At 46.7% G+C, this 19,169-nt stretch overlaps 1 protein-coding gene across 1 annotated transcript in view; it reads left to right on the top strand.

The window, feature by feature from the left end:
* The window catches only part of IQCA1 (IQ motif containing with AAA domain 1), a 175,459-nt gene that overhangs the window by 115,701 nt on the left and 40,589 nt on the right, over nucleotides 1-19,169 (top strand). The window contains exons 12-15 of the mRNA XM_024124784.3: nucleotides 2,002-2,069; nucleotides 6,304-6,386; nucleotides 13,728-13,835; nucleotides 18,317-18,516. Of these exons, the coding sequence (XP_023980552.1) occupies nucleotides 2,002-2,069; nucleotides 6,304-6,386; nucleotides 13,728-13,835; nucleotides 18,317-18,516 (459 nt within the window). The remainder of the gene's footprint in view (nucleotides 1-2,001; nucleotides 2,070-6,303; nucleotides 6,387-13,727; nucleotides 13,836-18,316; nucleotides 18,517-19,169) is intronic.

Here is a 19,169-nt window from a genome sequence, read left to right as displayed (position 1 = left end):
ACCATAAACAAGACAAAAAGACAACCCTCAGAATGGGAGGAAATATTTGCAAATGAAGCAACTGACAAAGGATTAATCTCCAAAATATACAAGCAGCTCATGCAGCTCAATATCAAAAAAACAAACAACCCAATCCAAAAATGGGTAGAAGACCTAAAGAGACATTTCTCCAAAGAAGATATCCAGATTGCCAACAAACACGTGAAAGGATGCTCAACATCACTAATCATTACAGAAATGTAAATCAAAAGTACAATGAGGTATCACCTCACACTGGTCAGAATGGCCATCATCAAAAAGTCTACAAACATTAAATGCTGGAGAGGGTGTGGAGAAAAGGGAACCCTCTTGCACTGTTGGTGGGAGTGTAAATTGATGCAGCCACTAGGGAGAACAGTATGGAGGTTCCTTAAAAAACTAAAAATAGAACTACCATATGACCCAGCAATCCCGCTACTGGGCATATACCTTGAGAAAACCATAATTCAAAAGGAGTCCTGTACCACAATGTTCATTGCAGCTGTATTTACAATAGCCAGGACATGGAAGCAACCTAAGTGTCCATCGACAGATGAATGGATAAAGAAGATGTGGCACATATTTACAAGGGAATATTACTCAGCCATAAAAAGAAATGAAATTGAGAAATTTGTAGTGAGGTGGATGGACCTAGAGTCTGTCATACCGAGTGAAGTAAGTCTGAAAAACAAATACTGTATGCTAACATATATGGAATCTAAAAAAAAAAAAATGGTTCTGATGAACCTAGGGGCAGAACAGGAATAAAGACACAGATGCAGAGAATGGACTTGAGGACACGGGGAGCGGGAAGGGTAAGCTGGGATGGAGTGAGAGAGTAGCACTGACATATATACACTACCAAATGTGTAATAGATAGCTAGTGGGAAGCAGCTGCATAGCACAGGGAGATCAGCTCTGTGCTTCGCAACCATCTAGAGGGGTGGGATAAGGAAGGTGGGAGGGAGATGCAAGAAGGAGGGCATATAGGGATATACATACGCATATAGCTGATTCACTTTGTTATACAGCAGAAACTAACACAACACTTTAAAGCAATTATACTCCAATAAAGATGTTAAATTTTTTTAAAAAGAGATTATATTGTAAGATTCCATGTTCAAGAACAGGCAGTGCGAATACCCAGAGAAGTCAGAGTGGTGGTTACCTACAGACCGGAAAGCAGTGTGAGAGAGAATTCAGGAATGGTGAAAATACGTTCTGTATTTTTAACTGGGTGGTAGTTATATGGTTATATGTAAAAATTAAATGTAAAATGTTAATCAACCTGATGTGGGTATACTTTATGTACATTATGCTGCAATAAAAACAATAAATGAAAGCATGAATGAAATGATAGGGAGCAAGAGTCACCTGAGAAGGCCTGAGATAGAAGATGAGACAACAAAGCAAGATAGGGGCCAGGCTGTGGAATTTTAACTTTATCCTGTGGGCCGTGGGGAGCTACCGGTGGATATTTTAGACAGAATAGTGCAGCGATAAGCACTGCTTTAACGGACCACATTCTGAGCACTGCCCTCCAGCCAGCACAAGGATCTGAGTGCAAAGCCCTTTGGGAACCAAAGCTGGATGGTTGCCTCACTCTTTGGGCTCCAGGTTTGGGTCCTGATGCTAACAGAGAGGTGATCAGATTCCAAAGAAAAGCACACTTGATTGCCTGTGCACTCGGCACTCTCATCCTTTGTAGCAAGCGTCCCAGGGCCCAGAAGAAGAACCAGAGTGCTCGGGGCCTGTTGGGCCTCACAGTCCATGCAGGTTTCCGGGCGGCCACCTCACTTGCCAGTCCCTATGTTCATGAAGTCAGTGTTGCAGCTCCGTGTACCGCGATTGACTTCCCACCTCCCATTCCCCTGTGCCACCACCCCAAATCAGCTTCCTTAGCTAATTCCTAGAGCTCATTTTTCTTGTTTGCACAAAGCTCGTTTTTACTAAATGGGTTTTTTTTTTTCCATTTTCTTCCAGAAAAATAAAAAGGAGAAAGACAAAAAATGGAAAGTGGGGAAGAAGGATAAAGACCCAACGGCTGACAGGTGAGGGGTGCACACTGGGGTGGGGGGCACCCCAGAAAAGAGCATAGGACGTGGCCTGAGTCCTTGGCCCGGTCTGGGAAAGGCAACCCCCACCCCCCCCGCTCTGTACACCACACCCCCTCATCCTGGAAGAGTATGGTGGGGGAGAGCACGGAGACCTCTCTGCAGTCCTGCCTGCAGGCCAGCATCCTCGACTGGGGAGACGCAGTGGAGAGGGGGGGGCCTGGAAGGCAGACTCAGGCCCCATCACTTCTAAGGCCGTGTGACTTTCTTTAAGTTTTAAAATTCATGGGGTTCTCAAATTTTTTTGAGAACTAGCATCCTGCTACAGCTTTTGAGGGAACACGGAGACTGCAGTCCTTGAGGGCAGAGACAGCTCATATTACATGCCCGCCCCTGGGCCCGGCCCGCCGAGGCCCTGCATAAATGCTCCTTGAAGGAAAGGATGAGGATTTGTCTCCTTGTAAAAGGATCCTTGAGCTTCATCGGCTGAACTTTGATAGTAACGAATAATTATAAACGCTCATTTTTAAGCTGAAATGGCCTTCAGTGCTTTAATATCGGAAATAAATAGGGCCTAGGTTTTCAAACATTTTCAAGGAATTTAATTAAAATCCCTAGGAAGTGAATGTCGGAAATCATTTTGAACGTATACCCTTCTTCCCGTGGGTTTGTTAATGGGTAACAGGTGTTGCTCCCTGTTTGGGGTGTCCCCTTGTTCCCCTTTCGGTGCACTGATACAGTCCCAAACTCTGCTTGAAAGAAGACCCACGAGGGCTTCCCTGGTGGCGCAGTGGTTGAGAATCTGCCTGCCGATGCAGGGGACACGGGTTCGCGCCCCGGTCTGGGAAGATCCCACGTGCCGCGGAGCAACTAGGCCCGTGAGCCACAACTACTGAGCCTGCGTGTCTGGAGCCTGTGTTCCGCAACAAGAGAGACCGCGACAGTGAGAGGCCCGCGCACCACGATGAAGAGTGGCCCCCTGCTCGCCACAACTAGAGAAAGCCCTCGCACAGAAACGAAGACCCAACACAGCCCAAAATTAATTAATTAATTAATTAATTTTTTAAAAAAAATTAAAAACAGGGCTTCCCTGGTGGCGCAGTGGTTGGGAGTCCGCCTGCTGATGCAGGGAGCGCGGGTTCGTGCCCCGGTCCGGGGGGACCCCACGTGCCGCGGAGCGGCTAGGCCCGTGAGCCATGGCCGCTGAGCCTGTGCGTCCGGAGCCTGTGCTCCACAACGGGAGAGGCCGCAGCAGTGAGAGGCCCGCGTACCGCAAAAAAAAAAAAAAAAAAAAAAAAAAAAATTAAAAACAAAGGTGAAATGAAGAGTTTAAAAAAAAAAAAAAAGACCCACGAGAGAGGAAGCCAGCTTGGAACCATCCACAGGAGTAGTGGGGACCAGAGCACCCCAGAGCTGGTGCACACGCCCAGGGCCCTGGCAGGCAGTCTCTGGAGAGACACCCAGCCTTGGTGTGGGCTTTGGCTCTGGGGAGAAAAGGCTCCTACAGGATATCGCTAGAGGGAGGAGCTGCAGGCTTCCTCACATGCCGTTCCATTGTTTAGGGAAAAGTTCAAGGTCAAGAGCTTTGGCTGACCGCGGCCTGGTCAGCATTCTGAGGCTCAGGCGCCCAGTTCCCGGCGAGGAGCCCATCTACCGATGCACCAACACTGACGCCTCCTCGGGGGGATGTTGTAGTCCCTTCCCTGGAGGAAGGTCCAGCCCCTGCCTACCCGCAGGGCCACTGCTGTCTTTCAGTGACTTTCACATGCCACTTTTCTCCTTTGTCCTTACCTCAGGCTTTCAGGAGAAGAAGATCCTGCTAAGTGTCTTATTGAATGACCACCCAGCGCTAAACTCAAATCTGCCAAGATGAGCTGACCACTAAGTTAAAATTATCTATTCACCTTCTCTGCATTTAAAGAGTCGCTTAACTGAATACAATTCTGCTTTAACGACACAGAGCACACACGTGTGGCTCATGGACCGTGTCTGTTAGCCAATGAATGTGTTCTTTGCATACGTTTCTTTACAGTTGAACTATTATAAATGAGCTACAGCAATTCTCTAGTGAAATGAAGAAAGACCAGTAGTATTTTATTCACTTTTATACCCAAAAGTATAGAAATACCTGATCATCCTATTCCTGGAAGACTTTTCATTTTAATTTTAAAGACTCTGTGTTATTCATTAAGTGGGATTCAGTAAATGGGCTAGTTCTCTGCCAAGACACGGTAAGACAACTTTTGTTTCTCTCATCCAGTTAGTATAAACCTTAAATCAGTATTTTTATCATAGTTCATAAGGTGGTTTTATTTTTTTATTTTTTTTCCCATCACAAAACTACTCAACGGTGTGCTGACAGTCAAGGTATTCAAGGGACATTTCATGCTCCCTGCCATTCCCAGGGATTGTTATTGTTGAGTATTATAATGGCCTCCTGAAAAATCAATTTAAATAGATTTATCACTCTTAGCTCCCTCACCTCTTCCTGGTCACTGTATGTGGCCGTGCTCAGAAAGGGACCATCTCTTCTCAGCCACTTCCTGGTTAATGATTAGGATGATCTATTACTAGTTTACAATTAGGATTCCTCCCTGACCATTCCTGGGCATGATGCTTTTCTGTTCACTCAAGGCAGCCCCAGGCTGGTAGGTTGGCTGCCCAGACAAAAGGGGGCCTAGGGCTTTCAAACTGGCTCAGCCATATTAGGTAGCCATATAAGGTAGTTTTAGAGTTGAAACTTTTTATTCTGTCGCAAGAGTTTTTTTCACTGGAAAGATCCAAATATAGATTTGTGTTCCCGGAGTCTGAAGATATTTGGTTTGGATTATTTTAGAGAATCTTATTCAATTTTATGTTAATATTTTACGCATATGCTTATGTTAAATGAATATACAAGTCGAAACACTACAGTTGGACTTCCCTGATGGCGCAGTGGTTGCGAGTCCGCCTGCCGATGCAGGGGACGCAGGTTCGTGCCCCGGTCCGGGAAGATCCCACATGCCGCGGAGCGGCTGGGCCCGTGAGCCGTGGCCGCTGAGCCTGTGCGTCTGGAGCCTGTGCTACGCAACGGGATAGGCCACAACAGTGAGAGGCCCGCGTACCGCAGGAAAAAAACAAAACAAAACACTACAGTTGATACTGCCTTGGTATAGGTCAAATACTGTCATCCCAAATTCCATTACAATTAAAACTTTCTTAATTCTCAGCTGAAGGCACACTATTTTAAATATATTTGATAGAATAAAATTTCAGTCAACCAAAGACTGGAGTCATTGAATTAACATCTATCCCGATGGTATTTGGCTTGAATCTCACTGATGTTCTTGAGTCTCTTTTAATCACACTAACTTGGATCATTGAACAATCAAAGAACAGTTTAAAAATAGTTATATTTACAATTCTTCAGCCTAAAGAAAGACTGGGTTGAACCAAAGCATCAGGCCCCTAAAAATGAAAAGGGAAAAGATAAAACATCTCGAAGGACTCTGCTGAACCGTATTTGAGCATGATCTATCTGAATTCCAGCAAGCCAAGCCCCAGTTAATTTCATTGGGAGTTTCATTCATTAAGTGGGATACTACCTCCACTATCTCCATTTTTCTCCTCAAATAGTATAAATTACCACTATGCTGGCTACATGCCCAAGGCCCCCTTAGAGAAGAGGTTTTGTCATCTGTAAACACTATGGAAGAGTATAACATCCTCCTAAAAAATTATAATATTTTGTCTTTCACATTAAAATGATTTCCATTATAAGCCTTTGTTTTTTATAGATATTTCTTTTAAACTATTATGCTATGGAGTTAAAAGGAAACGTCAATTTCGCGAAGGACTGATGATTTACTACAGCTTGCAGATGCTAACTGAATATATAATTATGGCCCCGTTACATTACTATTATTGGGTAATTTCTAATTCATATTTGTGCCATCATGAAGGCTGATGAAAGGGCAGACTGCAGGAGTTAGCTGGTCTCACATGCCCAAAGATATAATTCTTGTTAATGGGAAACATCAGGTATACCCATGGACGAGTGCAGGTATTGTTTTTAAAAAGCCTAATTTATCCCTAAATTGTAGTAACGCTTCAAAAATCAATTTATTTGCATACATACAAATGTACTTTGAACGAGATCTGGTTAAAGTTCTCTTGAGTATGTGATGATTAACATCAGTACTGCTGATTTGATGTGTTTGCTCACAGAGTAGATGGTCTGCTTTATCCCCAGGACCATCGAATCTCTGTATAAGGAACTAGTGGAAGAAGGCTTACTGATCCAGGCTCTGAAAGTCAACCTCTCTGATTACATTGGTAAAGTACACAAAGAATAACGCACGTGTGTGTCACAGATGTATGTCACCCCTTGGGTTTTGAGGACCCAACAGCCGGAAGTATGTTTCATCTGTGCTTTTGTCCAACCTAAAATCTGGCCCTTAGTGGCTTGCGGTAAATGTTTGTTGGATTGAATTGATTTGAGTTCATTCTGTGCTGTGATCTAATGGGTCCAGCTCTCTCCCCTAATGTGGTAGAAGCAGGTTTCCAAACCTACTAGCCAGGTTCCTGGAGGCATTCTTTGTGGCGTAAGCTGAATTGAGGAAATGAGGAATTGTTCATGCTCTCTGGTTATCAAAATGCCCTAGGGGGCAGCCCCTGGTACTTCCAACACAGAGTCCTCACAGGAGAAATTCCTTCCAGAATTCCATCTAGGGGCCACCACACGAGTAGTTGGGAGGAAAAAGAGGGGACATTTGCTATCACCATCTTCAACTAATGTTTTTCTCTTAATTTTTAAAAAATACCGTGAGGATCTGAAAACATATTTAAAGCTTAAAATTCTTCATACTCCTACCACCCTAATGCAGATATCATTTTCACTTTCATACATCTACAATCAACTGAGGACATTAGCCTACATAACCACGAAAAGATAATCACACTCAGAAAATTTAACATTTAATGTCGTACTGTTACCACTAGGTAATATCTAGTTAATAATCAATTTTCCCGATAGTCCTAATAAATAATGTCCCTTGTAACTGTTTGTCTTTCTCAATCCCAGATGCCGTCAGAGATCACGGATGCGATGGTCATATCTTCTTCGTCCCCTTTCATTCCTTTAATCGGCACCAATTTACAGGCTTTTCCAGTCCTTCACAACACTGACATTTTCAAAGAGTCTGAGCTGTTTTACAGACTCTCCTTCAACTGAATCGGTTTGATGGTTTGATGGTTTCCTCCTGACTTGATTCATGTTAAACATTTTTTACAGGAAAACTACGGGTAATATCGTGTCCTTCTCAGTCTTTCACATTGAGGGCACAAAAATGACGCTTTGTCCCATCACGGGTGATGTTAAGTTTAATCCCTGTGTGAAGGTGCTGTTCCACAGATTTCTCCATTGTAAAGCTCCATTTTCCACTTTGTAATCAGTGAATAATCTGTGGGGGATAGTTTGAGGCTCTGGAGATTCTGTTCCCAACCATCTTAAAGGTTTAGGCATCCGCCGATGACGTCTGCCTGCATCCGTTTTTGCTGTGGTGGCTGTAAAGTGGGACTATTCCATTTCTGTCTCCTCTTCTAGCAGGTACCATTCTTCTGGAGAGATTTCCCTCCCACCCTCCTTTTAAAATTGTTTCGGTGTTAAGAGTAGACAGATGGATTCTCTCTTTTTAAAATTGTATTATAACCCATTTCCGAGTTATTCATCCCAGTGTTTACACTGACCCAGTTTTGGCCTGCAGGAGCCAAAAGGCTGACATTTCCCTTGGATGCAAAAAATGATCACTTTAATCCCTTTGAAATAAAGCCACATTTCCTTCTCAGGGGCTTGGAGGAGCCTTCATATTTCCTAATGGTGTAAGATTTTACCAGAATATGTAATGGAATATCTGTTGGGTTTCTATTTATTTTATGTGTTTCTTATTCAAGTACTGCAGGGTTTTCTCCTGGATTGCCTTGATTATGTTCTGTTAATTCTGTTCATGTGAAAAAATAACACTTTTAGCAGAACCCTGCCTCTTTACTTACGATTGGGATCTCTGAGCGCTCTCTCTCTCCTTGTCTAGTTTCTTTCTTCATATCATGTCTTTTTTGCTTATCACTGAATTCCTAGTTTTTAGTACAGTGCCTAGCACATGGTAGAGTCTCAGAGAATTAATGGACCTATTTCTCATCTTCTTACTAATTTCTTATCCATCTTGGACTTCCTCACTGATCTCTTTGTCAGTTTCCAGGCAGCATCTTGAAGATGCTTAAGGTCAAAGCAAATGAAATCAACCTCTTAAGAGTGACCTCAAATGTAAATGACCCAGTCTAGCAAAATCAGTCAAATCGCCACAAGGATTGGCTCGCTTTGGTCTTTTCCACGTTTGTCTTCTTTTTCCCGGTTAAGATCCTTAGCTTGAAAAGATGGCAGTGGATCGTCCCACATCCCCACATAAAAATAGACAAAGCAACTCGATGGCAAAAGCAAAAGCCTGTAGACAACGTTAACACAAAAACGAAATAACCAAGTTTCCCCTCAAAGCCCGAAGTGCAAGCCACTGGGGACAAAAAAAACAAAAGAACCCCAAAATAGCCAGCAAGCACTCACTGGAAAGCACAGCAGACCAGGGTAGTAACTGCAGCTGGAATTGGGAGGGGTTTGCCCACTTCAACAGCAGATGCGTGAAAATGGATAGAATCAGAAAGTATGAACGGGCGAGAACAGTCCAACCTCCGGATGCTCCTGAAATTGACCCTTCCAAGACACGACCTTATACTGAGAAGAAACTCTTGGGAGTAGAATCACAATTGAATAGGAACAACAGAGATGAGGGAGAGAAAAGGTCCAGAATAAATTGGGGGAGGGGAACAGAACAAGGACATCTCAAAAAGCAAGCCACCATGCTAATAACATATATGAAAACCACAGAAGAGGGGACTCTATGAAATTTAAAAAGCTACCCTGACCCAAACTGTCTTCTAAACATATAGGAATATTAACTCATATAAATTGACGCAATGGAAAATTTCAAGGTCAAAGCCCATGCCAGACGTCTATTAAAAAAGAAAGAATAAGGAGCAAAGTATCATCACAAAAAGACATGCCCACAAAGCAGACATAACTGGAACCTACTCTTTCAAACCAAGCTAATATACATTAAGAAAATTATAGAAGATATGTAAGAATACATAAAATGGAATTAGAAAAGTGCAGAAATGAGTTACACAAAATCCCAGGAATATTTTAAATAAAGGAGAAAAATCGTTTTAGGACAAAACTAAATTACAGTGAATACAAGAATGAATAAGGTCCACAAACCATGCTTTAAGAGAAATGAAATGTGAAAGACATAAATTTTTTTAAAATAAAACTAGAAATGAAGAACAAGATTAAAAGGTTTCAAAAGAAAGGAACAAGTACTAAAGGTAGGCAAAGATAATACACATCCCTGAAGAAGAAAACCAAAGCCAAGGAACAGAACAAATACTAAGAATTTTTATTCGTGAAAAATTTCCTGAAACAGAAACGCAAACTGCATAATGAACGATCACACTTTGTACGTGAGAATATCAACTCCAATTGACCAACACCAAGATGTATTCTAATACAAGTGCCAGACTTTAAAGTAAAGGGGAAAAAGAAACCTCGGGGCATTACCCCTTCTCCTTCTGCAGCTGCACAAGCAGGGCGGGGTGGGTGCTGGCTGTACCTCAGCAACTCCCCGTGCAGTCGCGGACGGAGCACAAACCGTCAGACTCAGAACGTGGCCGCATGGTCTGGACATTCTCCACAGCCCGGGAACCCTGTATTCACAGCCAGCCCGGCTCGGCACAGCCGGGACACGAGTTGTTTGCGGGGCTTCCACTCTTTTCTAAACACCACTCAAATCCAAATACGCACTAGAATCACAGCAGTTAGGGCTGAAAGAGACTCGGAAGGCAGGAAACTCGAGTTCGTAACGTCTGGTTCCCCCAAAGCCCAGCCCCCAACTCCCCCCCCCCACCCCCAACAAGCTTGGGTATGCAAGAAATAGCGCATTTCCTTATGCTTTAAATCACCATAACTTAGCATCACGAGGGCTAAACTGCCAAGGTTATTCAAATTCAATCCTTCTTACAAGCCTCCGCCCCTGCCCCCAGGTACCATCAAGGCTCTCGATTCCCAAATGGTGCCTGGATGCTGGGGAGAGATTCAGGGCACTGGCGTCCTCCAAGACCCCTTGGTGCCTGCAGGGGCCACTTGTGCCTGCCTGAGGCCCTCTGTCAGCGAGGGGCTTTCTCCCCTGCTCTCTCATCCTCCGTGCCACCAGGGCTGATGCCCACTGACCAGAGACCCACTGACCAGCTGTCCCGCCCAGGCTGGGAATGTCTTCTCCCTCCCGCCTCTGAAGCTCCCACCCTCTGGCTTGCTGGTCCTTTCTGTAATCTTTCTGTGCCTCCGTTTCCACAATTATGAGGATGATAACAGCCAGCGCCTCACTAAATTGCCGTGACAGTTTAATGAGTGAGGAAATGGAGCACTCGAGGGCGTGCTGGCACAGAGCTAGCGAGCTGTCTCCCTGTGTTGCTGGGGCGGTGATCTCACCTATCCTTCCGCGGGCTCAGGGTTTGCCAGGGAGAGGGCTTGTGACTTCCTGTGCCTCCACGCCCCTCCCTCCCTGTGCACATCGCAGAAGCACGAGGCACCTAGGTCAGCCACTGCTCAAGGGGAAAATGCAGAGGGAACAAACACAGCCAATACTCCCCTAAATTACCTGGCTCTGCCTGTGGTTCTGGAGCCGCTGCCTTCGGTGGGAACACTGACACCCAGGCCAGGGCTGCTTCTCACTTTGTCCTTGGCGTCCAGGGCCTGTCCTAAGAGCAAGAAGATTCAGCGGGTTCCCCCAAATCCCACCTTAGGAGACTTGACCTAGACCTTACATGTGAAAAACATCTGAAGCTCCGGAATACCTGGGCCCCAGGGTGCATAGTCTTGGCAGAGCTGTTGCAACAAAAAGTTAACCTGAGAAGTCTCTCTGTCGACCTCATTCTGGAAGCCGGTAGCCTGCATCCAACATAAATTTTTATTGTATAAACAATTCAGGAACCTGGCTTGTAATCACGTAGCATGTGTCACCGTGCTTATCATCATCAGAAGATGCTCTGTGCAGCCCTGGCAGTGCCCGGGGCAGAGCTGGCATGTCCTGGTGCAGGTGGGAGGCCCCAAGTCCTATGAGCATTGTCTGCTGACTTGAGGCCTCCTGTGTTCTCTCACTTCTTTTCTTTGAGTAACTTTTTAAAGAGGCTACTATTTTTTCATCAATTGTCTGTTCTTTATTCTCTTTTCAATGCTCTGAGGGGTAGAATGGAAACGTTAGAAGCTGATTTCACCTTGATTCCTCAAATATTTTTTATTTCTCCTTATTTGTTAAGTGTGCTCGTATGTTCCTATCCTCTACGATTAGTTCCTCCTTCTGTGTTCATTTGCTAGGACTGCTCTAACAAGTACCACAGTAGGGCAGCTTAAACAGCAGAAAATTACTCTCTCCCAGTTCTGGAGGCCAGAAGTCCAACACCGCGGTGTCAGCAGTGCCGGTTCCTTCTGGAGGCTCTGAGCAGAAATCTGTTGGCTGTAGCCTAAGAGCCCCTTCAAGCCCCCACCTCTGTCCTGCTCCCTGGACTTGTCAGTCCTCCCCTGCCAGGATGCTGAGCTGCCCTGGGGCTCACTTGGCCTAAACTGACCTCTTCCTCTCATCCCTCGTCTTGTCCCCTGGTGGTTTGCTGGCAGTCGCTGGTGATCCTTGGCTTCCGCTGTATCACCCCATCTCTGCCTTCATCCCTCACGTGACCTCCTCCCTGTGTGTGTGTCTGTGTCCAAACTTCCCCTTTTCATAAAGGACACCAGTCCTATTGGATTAGGACCCACCCTAATAACCTCGGCTTCATCAACTACATCTGCAATGTTCCTGTTTCCAAATAAGGTCACATTCTGAGATACCGGAAGTTAGACTTTGACATACGGATTTTTAAGGGGACACAATCCTACCCATAACACAGCCCTGTTTCTTTTCCCGCTGTGGTCCTAGGTTTCCTGGCCCTTTTTCATGCTTTCTATCGCCAACACCTCTGCATCTGCTGTTTCCTTCTTCCCTTGCGCAACGTGGAAGACCCGGTGTCTGTGCAGGGAATCCCGAAGTCTCTAAATTCTGAATGAGTCCATGGGAAGGGCTTATGGCTTCCGTGCGGGGCGATAGCGAAACGTAGTAACACACTTTCAGAAGGAGTCTCCTCACCTGGCAAAGGGTCGTTCCTTCTATCAGAACCGACACCCACCAGTCCAACTTCCTCTGTCTAAGTAGGGTCTAGAAAATATGGCGCATCTGGGTGTTAACTTGGATTTACTTAAGCAGGAAAATGGGGTCACTTTTATGCCCCCCTAATGTCACGTTTACAGCAATAAGTGCTGGGTTTAACGGTGGCTGCAGGATCCCTTCCTGCTCTAGTGAAGGCGAAATGAACCGCTCTTCTATTTATTACCTGCTCGTTAAAAAGCGTGCAGATCGGAAGCCATAATAGACGCTTTCATTATCACTCATTTCCCTCACCAAGACCATTGCCCTTGCCAAGGACTTTTTTTCATGCGGAGGCTCTGAAAGGCTCCGGCCCACAGCAAAACAGCAATCATTATCTGGATTTTAACTCTCATTTTCTTAGCATTTGAAAATGCTTAAAGCCCTTGATAGTTTCAGGATTTCATAGACACCAACATGTATTTCTTCAGTGTTTTCATACACACATAAAGGCATTTGTTGTACCTGTATAACACTGAAAGCTCTGCAAGATCCATACATGTTATGAAAAGAAAAAGTCAGGAAAAAAAAACATCAAGAGATTGTGATTCGTTTATCGAATATTTTTCCTTCAGATTCAGGTACAAATCAAGAGAGAACCATATGAGCATGTAAACGTCCGTCCTCATGACAAATGAAGGCAGCAAAACTAATTTTCGTGGTGACCTTATCTAAATTAGTTAGAAAATAACACTTCAGATTTATGACTAGTTACAATTAAGCTCTTTGATGCCTTCTAATTAAACCTGTAAAGATTTATTTCGATATTATTCCTTTGGTAATCCTTTTAAAAACGATAAAAATGTTAATGAATATCACCCTCAAAAGGAGATGTTTCTATTTGTCCTAAATTAGACTCAGATCCTACCTTGCAAATGATTGCATTTCAGGTTCAGATTTACACGGCTTCAATACCAATTTCACATCCGTCTTAAGTAAGTTATTTTTAAAGTTTGTGCAAATGTTAGACATAATCTCTTGGAATAGAAATTAAACCAAACCTGCCGTGTTTTAGTTTACTTTGTATGTTCTTCATTTTAGAACTTTGCTCTTCACATATTCAACACTCAAAGGTTATTTTTTAAAATACTGGGAGGTTAGTATCATACTCAACATAATTCCCAGTTATTGTCGTGAGTATAGAAATGCTTTTGCGGCTGGACAGTTTTTCTTCAAGCCTTTATCTGAGAAGTTCTTTATAATGACTCTCCATAATACGATTAGATTTGCTCAGAAATGTTAAATTTGCATCCTGTGTCAATTTCGCAAGCGTCCAAATTATGCAACTCAGAGTAGCGTAGTTTCCCATTCATTTGTCCTCTATTTTTTTTCTCCCCAGGTGACTACAGCTACTTGGGGACTACTCTTCGCCAGGTGTCCATAGAACCCATGCCTTCCCTCCTGGATGTCCGACAGCTCATCACCCTGTACGGGATCCTGCCACTAGGTAAGGACTCCACTTGCCCTGTCGTGCCTTTGCTAGAAGCAGGCGTGTCTACTCGTGTGTTCCTGCTCGTCATCAGTGTGCATTGCAGCTTACCTCTTCCACTGAGAATTGTGAGTGAGGGTCGTTCTGCTGGGCTAGAGCATCCTGGAGCACAGAAAGGTACCGCCCGGGAAGCATATCGCTAGCACCTTTGAATGTCTGGTTAGCATTCTGAAGGTCCTGGAAGCTGTCATCTGGAGAGATGGTAACCGAGGCAAGCACCTGCGATTCAAAGTGACCAAATTAGACAAAGGCTGAGGTTAGGCTTACCTGTTACACACAGGCTCTGTCACTGGGTCCTTAACAGAGCCGGCCCTTCGGGAGTCAGCGCAAGTGTATTTCTTGGATCTAAAGAATCAAGGCTCTGCCAGTTTCCACGGAGATTCAATCATGGCCGTTCAGACAGACGGACCAGAGTCTGCGGGAAAGTCGGGGCTCTCCGTGACAGATACCTGCTCCTCTCGTTCACTTTTATTTATGTTTTCATGACTGCGTCACCTGGGGCAGGGGCAGGAACTCCGGCCAGGCCGTGCTCCGATGACCATTCTGAACTAGAAATCGCATATTGTTTGCTTAATTTGCTTTAAAGTGAGATGGGAATCGTTTGGACACTTCTCATCTTATTCCACTTTGACTTAAATAAGAACTTAAACCTATTGGCAAGAAAGAGTTCGTTCTTCTCTCAACTTCATGTCAGAAGCAGTCAACAGAATAGGGGTCAACATAAATAAAATACATGTATGACACAAATATATAATACTTGGGGATCAACATAATTTGGGGTCAACAAAATCAATATACAATATTTAATGGGGTCCGTGTAAATGAAATAAACAGATTAGGGCTTCCCTGGTGGCGCAGTGGTTGAGAGTCCGCCTGCCGATGCAGGGGACACGGGTTCGCGCCCCGGTCCGGGAGGATCCCACGTGCCGCGGAGCGGCTGGGCCCGTGAGCCACGGCCGCTGAGCCTGCGCGTCCGGAGCCTGTGCTCCGCAACGGGAGAGGCGGGTTCGCGCCCCGGTCCGGGAGGATCCCACGTGCCGCGGAGCGGCTGGGCCCGTGAGCCACGGCCGCTGAGCCTGCGCGTCCGGAGCCCGTGCTCCGCAAAGGGAGAGGCCGCGACAGTGAGAGGCCCGCGCACCACAAAAAAAATAAACAGATTAGCCCTCAAACCTCATCACAGAGTGATGGAAGGCAGTAGAGCCAAGAACATCAAGAGGTGTCAAGATTTTAAGGGAACTCCTCACAGGTGAGCGCGTGGTGTGTTTGCATACTCCACTGGCAGATACAAGGTGATGGGTGTCGTCTCCAAGCTGACTTGAGGGTTCTGGAAGAAGCGTGCCTGGGAGGCGTCCCACCCGGACCCTCCTTTTGTCAATGAGAAACCTGAAGTCTCGCTGGTGGCTGACCTCCCCAGGCCCCAGAGTCAGCGGGGCGTTTGTTCTCATGACCTGTTCATGAGTTTGCACTGTACAAACAAGTCAGACAGAGAAGTTCGCTCCCACGGCAGCCTGCCAGGGCTTCGTCTAAATTTCATACATCTAAACTAGTATCCGGTCACAAAAGGGAATGCGTTTGTTGGTCTGATTATTGAGGTCACCACTGCCAGGACTAGCCAAGGCGGCCACTTGGAAGAGGGCACTGAGGACACACCGCAAGGCCACTTCCCACCCTGCCAGGCAACAAAGCTGCCACCGGCCTCCGGGGTTCCAGGAGCCTCAGCCAGGGCTCCCAGGACGAGGTGTGAACTTTCAAAGCAGTAAGGGCAGTAAGGGCATATGCCCAGGAAGCATCCGGTCAGCATTCACCTGCTCACTGCCCCCCGCCCCGGACACATCACTGTCCCCGCAGCGCGGAGGGAGGGAGGGAAGCGAGGGAGGAGGGCGCTCATGGGGCGCCCACAGGCTGCGTTTGCTGTGCGGTTTCATTTCCCAGCAGAGGTGGGCGTTGAACAGCTCTCACAGACGAGCAAAGCCTTTCCAAGATGTTGAGGAGCTTTCTCCAAGTTCTCCAAGCTTTCTCCAAGCTTTCTCCAAGTCCGGGATTGGAAGGGGCGGAGCTGGGCTTAGGACACGGAACACTGGCTTCCTTGTGATTCTTTAATCCTCCAAAAGTTGAAAAGGGCGAACGCACAAAAGCCTGGAAATTTCCGCTGTCTCTTAGCAATTCTAGGCAATTTTTCAAACTGCCCTTGAAAGGCGACATGAGCAGCTAGAGCCATGGACGCCGTGGCAGCTTTGTCCCCAGCAACTGCCCGGCCCCCCCCCCCCGCCCTGCCGTCTGATGAGCTGTCCAGAGGCCTTTCTGGACCTCTCTCTCCACCTCTGCACGACGCCGGTGACCACCCCCTTCCTTCTGGAAAGTCACATCCCTGGGGTAGATGACTGACGTGTCCGGGTCTCCCCCGCCTATGCCCCTCCCCTCCTGCTGCCCCTCCCCCAGCTCTGTCCTCAGCACTGTTCTCCCCTCCCTCCACCCCTTCCGGAACTCTCCTGGCCCCCTGGCTTCGGCCACCACTCTAACCCTCATCATCTTCCAGGGACCCCGACAGCTGGCACCACTCTCCGCCCCACCCCCTTGCTGACCCCAGCTACCTCGTCAACCAGAATCATCTGCCCCCCCCAGGACCTGCCTGACCTTCCGCTCCAGGCTGTGGTCACTGCGTCCCCCTCTTGCATCCTTCTCAGACGCCCCCTTCCACTCTGCCCGTTCTTCACCGGCCAGCCCAGACGCAGCCCCTCTCTCTGAAGTCCGGCCCGCCTCACCCCCGTGCACCCACCTCCTCCCCCAGATGGGAAGTCCTTTCTTCCCTGAATCTCTGTCTCTCTCACGGATCTTAGCACGGGTCTTTTCCTCCCCTTCTAGTTACTTCTCAAGTTTAGCTCCCCCCGGCCATAAACTCTTTACGGCAAATCCTGTCTCTTCAGCATGAGCATCCCCAGCGGCCCCCAGCCGAGGCCCCAGACTGAGCCCTCAGTATCCAGGTGTTGAACGGGAGACGGGAAGAATGGCATCTCTCTGCTGTTGTGGAAAACGAGGTCTGCTTCACCATAACACATTGCCATTTCCCACGCTAACCACAATGGAAGCGTGCCCGTTTAGCTTCGTTTTATAGAGAACTTGCTCAAAACTACTTTCCAAGTTTTTGCGGAGTGTAGTAGGTAACTATAAAAATTGTTTCTAGGGCTTCCCTGGTGGCGCAGTGGTTGAGAGTCCGCCTGCCGATGCGGGGGACGCGGGTTCGCGCCCCGGTCCGGGAGGATCCCACATGCCGCGGAGCGGCTGGGCCCGTGAGCCGTGGCCGCTGAGCCTGCGCGTCCAGAGCCTGTGCTCCGCAACGGGAGAGGCCACAACAGTGAGAGGCCCGCGTACCGCAAAAAAAAAAAAAAAAAAAAAATTCTTTGTAATGATTAAATTCCCTAAGTCTTGTCAATCACACAAGAAAAAAGAGAAGCACAATAATAATTAGAATGTTGATAATGTTTACAGCTGATCCAGAAGAGCCCAGCAGTTGACCAAAAGCAAACTAGTGTGATAGCCGATGTTCCAATCACAGCCTTCACCGGATTTCATTCTGTCCACTCTCTCATTACTTAGTGCTGACGTCTGCTCTGCTCGTGTTCAGGATGATGGGAGAAATCAAGCCCGAGTTCCAATCTGGGCTCGAAGGAGGTGGACGATGAGGTTGAGAGCACGGGGCAGGGACCTCTGAGTGACCTAATAATTCACGTCCTTTATTATCAAGGGTCAGGTTGACTCTGCCCCTATCGACAGCCTAGAAACCAGGACAGACGAAACCAACAGGGACCTACTGCATAGCACAGGGAACTCTGCTCAAGATTCTATAATAACGTGTACGAGAAAAGAACCTGGAAAAGAATAGGTACATGTATATGCGTAACTGAATCACTCTGTTGTATACCTGAAACCAACACAACATGGTTAATCAACTATACTCCAGTATAAAATAAAAATTTTTTAAAACGCCAGGCTACTGCTGCCTGGATCTTGTTTCTTCCCCCTTTTCCCCTGCATCTCCCGTCCATCGTACATTCGTCTTCCCGAGCCTTCAAAGGGTGAAGTGCCGCTGAGAAGCAGAGAGACTGCCAGCCCTTTTTCCCCAAAATGCCAGAGGTTAGTTACCACAGGAATGTCCTCTAAAATTATGAGTGTGGGGGGGGTGCTGGGGTGAGGGGTGAGAGAGAAGCAATGTACTGAACACCCAAGGAGCCCTGACAGCTCCACCTTGACATACAAATCAAAGGTGTCACGGAGCTGGCTGAGACAGGAGGCGTGCCCCTGGTGAGAAATGCCTTCCACACATCCATCACTGTTGCTGAGACTGGTGTCATGCCATGGAGTCATGGCCTTGAGGAGCCCCCGTCTAAGAACCACTTATTTTCTTGGCGGGATCTTAGAGCCTCTGCCTCTGCATTTTTTAGGTTCTGAAGCAGTGCATGAGAGGGCTCCTTTGGTGAAATCCCTGCTCTTGGCTGGTCCATCTGGGGTGGGGAAGAAGTTGCTGGTCCATGCCATCTGTACCGAAACGGGAGCCAACCTCTTCAACTTGTCCGCAGCTAACATTGCCGGGAAATACCCGGGCAAAAATGGCCTCCAGATGATGCTGCATGTCGTCCTCAAGGTATTTATCACGTTTCTTGGTCTCCAGTTCTCCTCCTCCTTTCAAACTGCATTTTCAGATGCTGCAGTTACTGTCCTTAAGCCAACTAGCACAGACCCTCACAGATCGTTTCCTTAGGCAGACATGCACCTCCCTCTGAAACTTCCCCATTGCATCCTCCTGTAAATTACTTTAGTATTGCATCTGGCTGAGCGTCCAGCAACCAGACACAGCTTCTTTCTTTGCGTAAACACCCTCCTGTGCCATTCAGGTCAGCCTCCTTCTGCTACAGGAATCCTTCCTGCGGTGCTCACAGGTCTCGTTAAAAATTAAATCCTTTTTCAGCCCACCTCCCTCCAATAATGGCATCAGATATTTGCATTTGGGGGTAATTCTTTCTCACGTGGCATAAATTGAAGTCAGCTTCTCACACAGGAAATACAGGAGGAACCCACAGGAAGCTAAGCTGACCGCAGTAGTGTAGATATTCAATTACATCCCAGTGCCAGAGGACGCCATGTCCTCGAAGGTGCACACACCACCCGGCACTGTGATCTTAGATAAGCTGTTCACCTCCCTGGGTCTCTGTTTTATCGTCACTGAAGTGAAGGAGTCAAACCAAATGATACTGTCGGCCCTAAAAGCAGTGATTCTCTGATATAGTTTAGATATAG

The sequence above is a fragment of the Physeter macrocephalus genome, chromosome 2, assembly GCF_002837175.3.
Source record: "Physeter macrocephalus isolate SW-GA chromosome 2, ASM283717v5, whole genome shotgun sequence".
Classification (NCBI taxonomy): domain Eukaryota; kingdom Metazoa; phylum Chordata; class Mammalia; order Artiodactyla; family Physeteridae; genus Physeter; species Physeter macrocephalus.
Note: the sequence above shows the minus strand (reverse complement) of the source record. Positions and strands in the feature narration are given on the sequence as shown.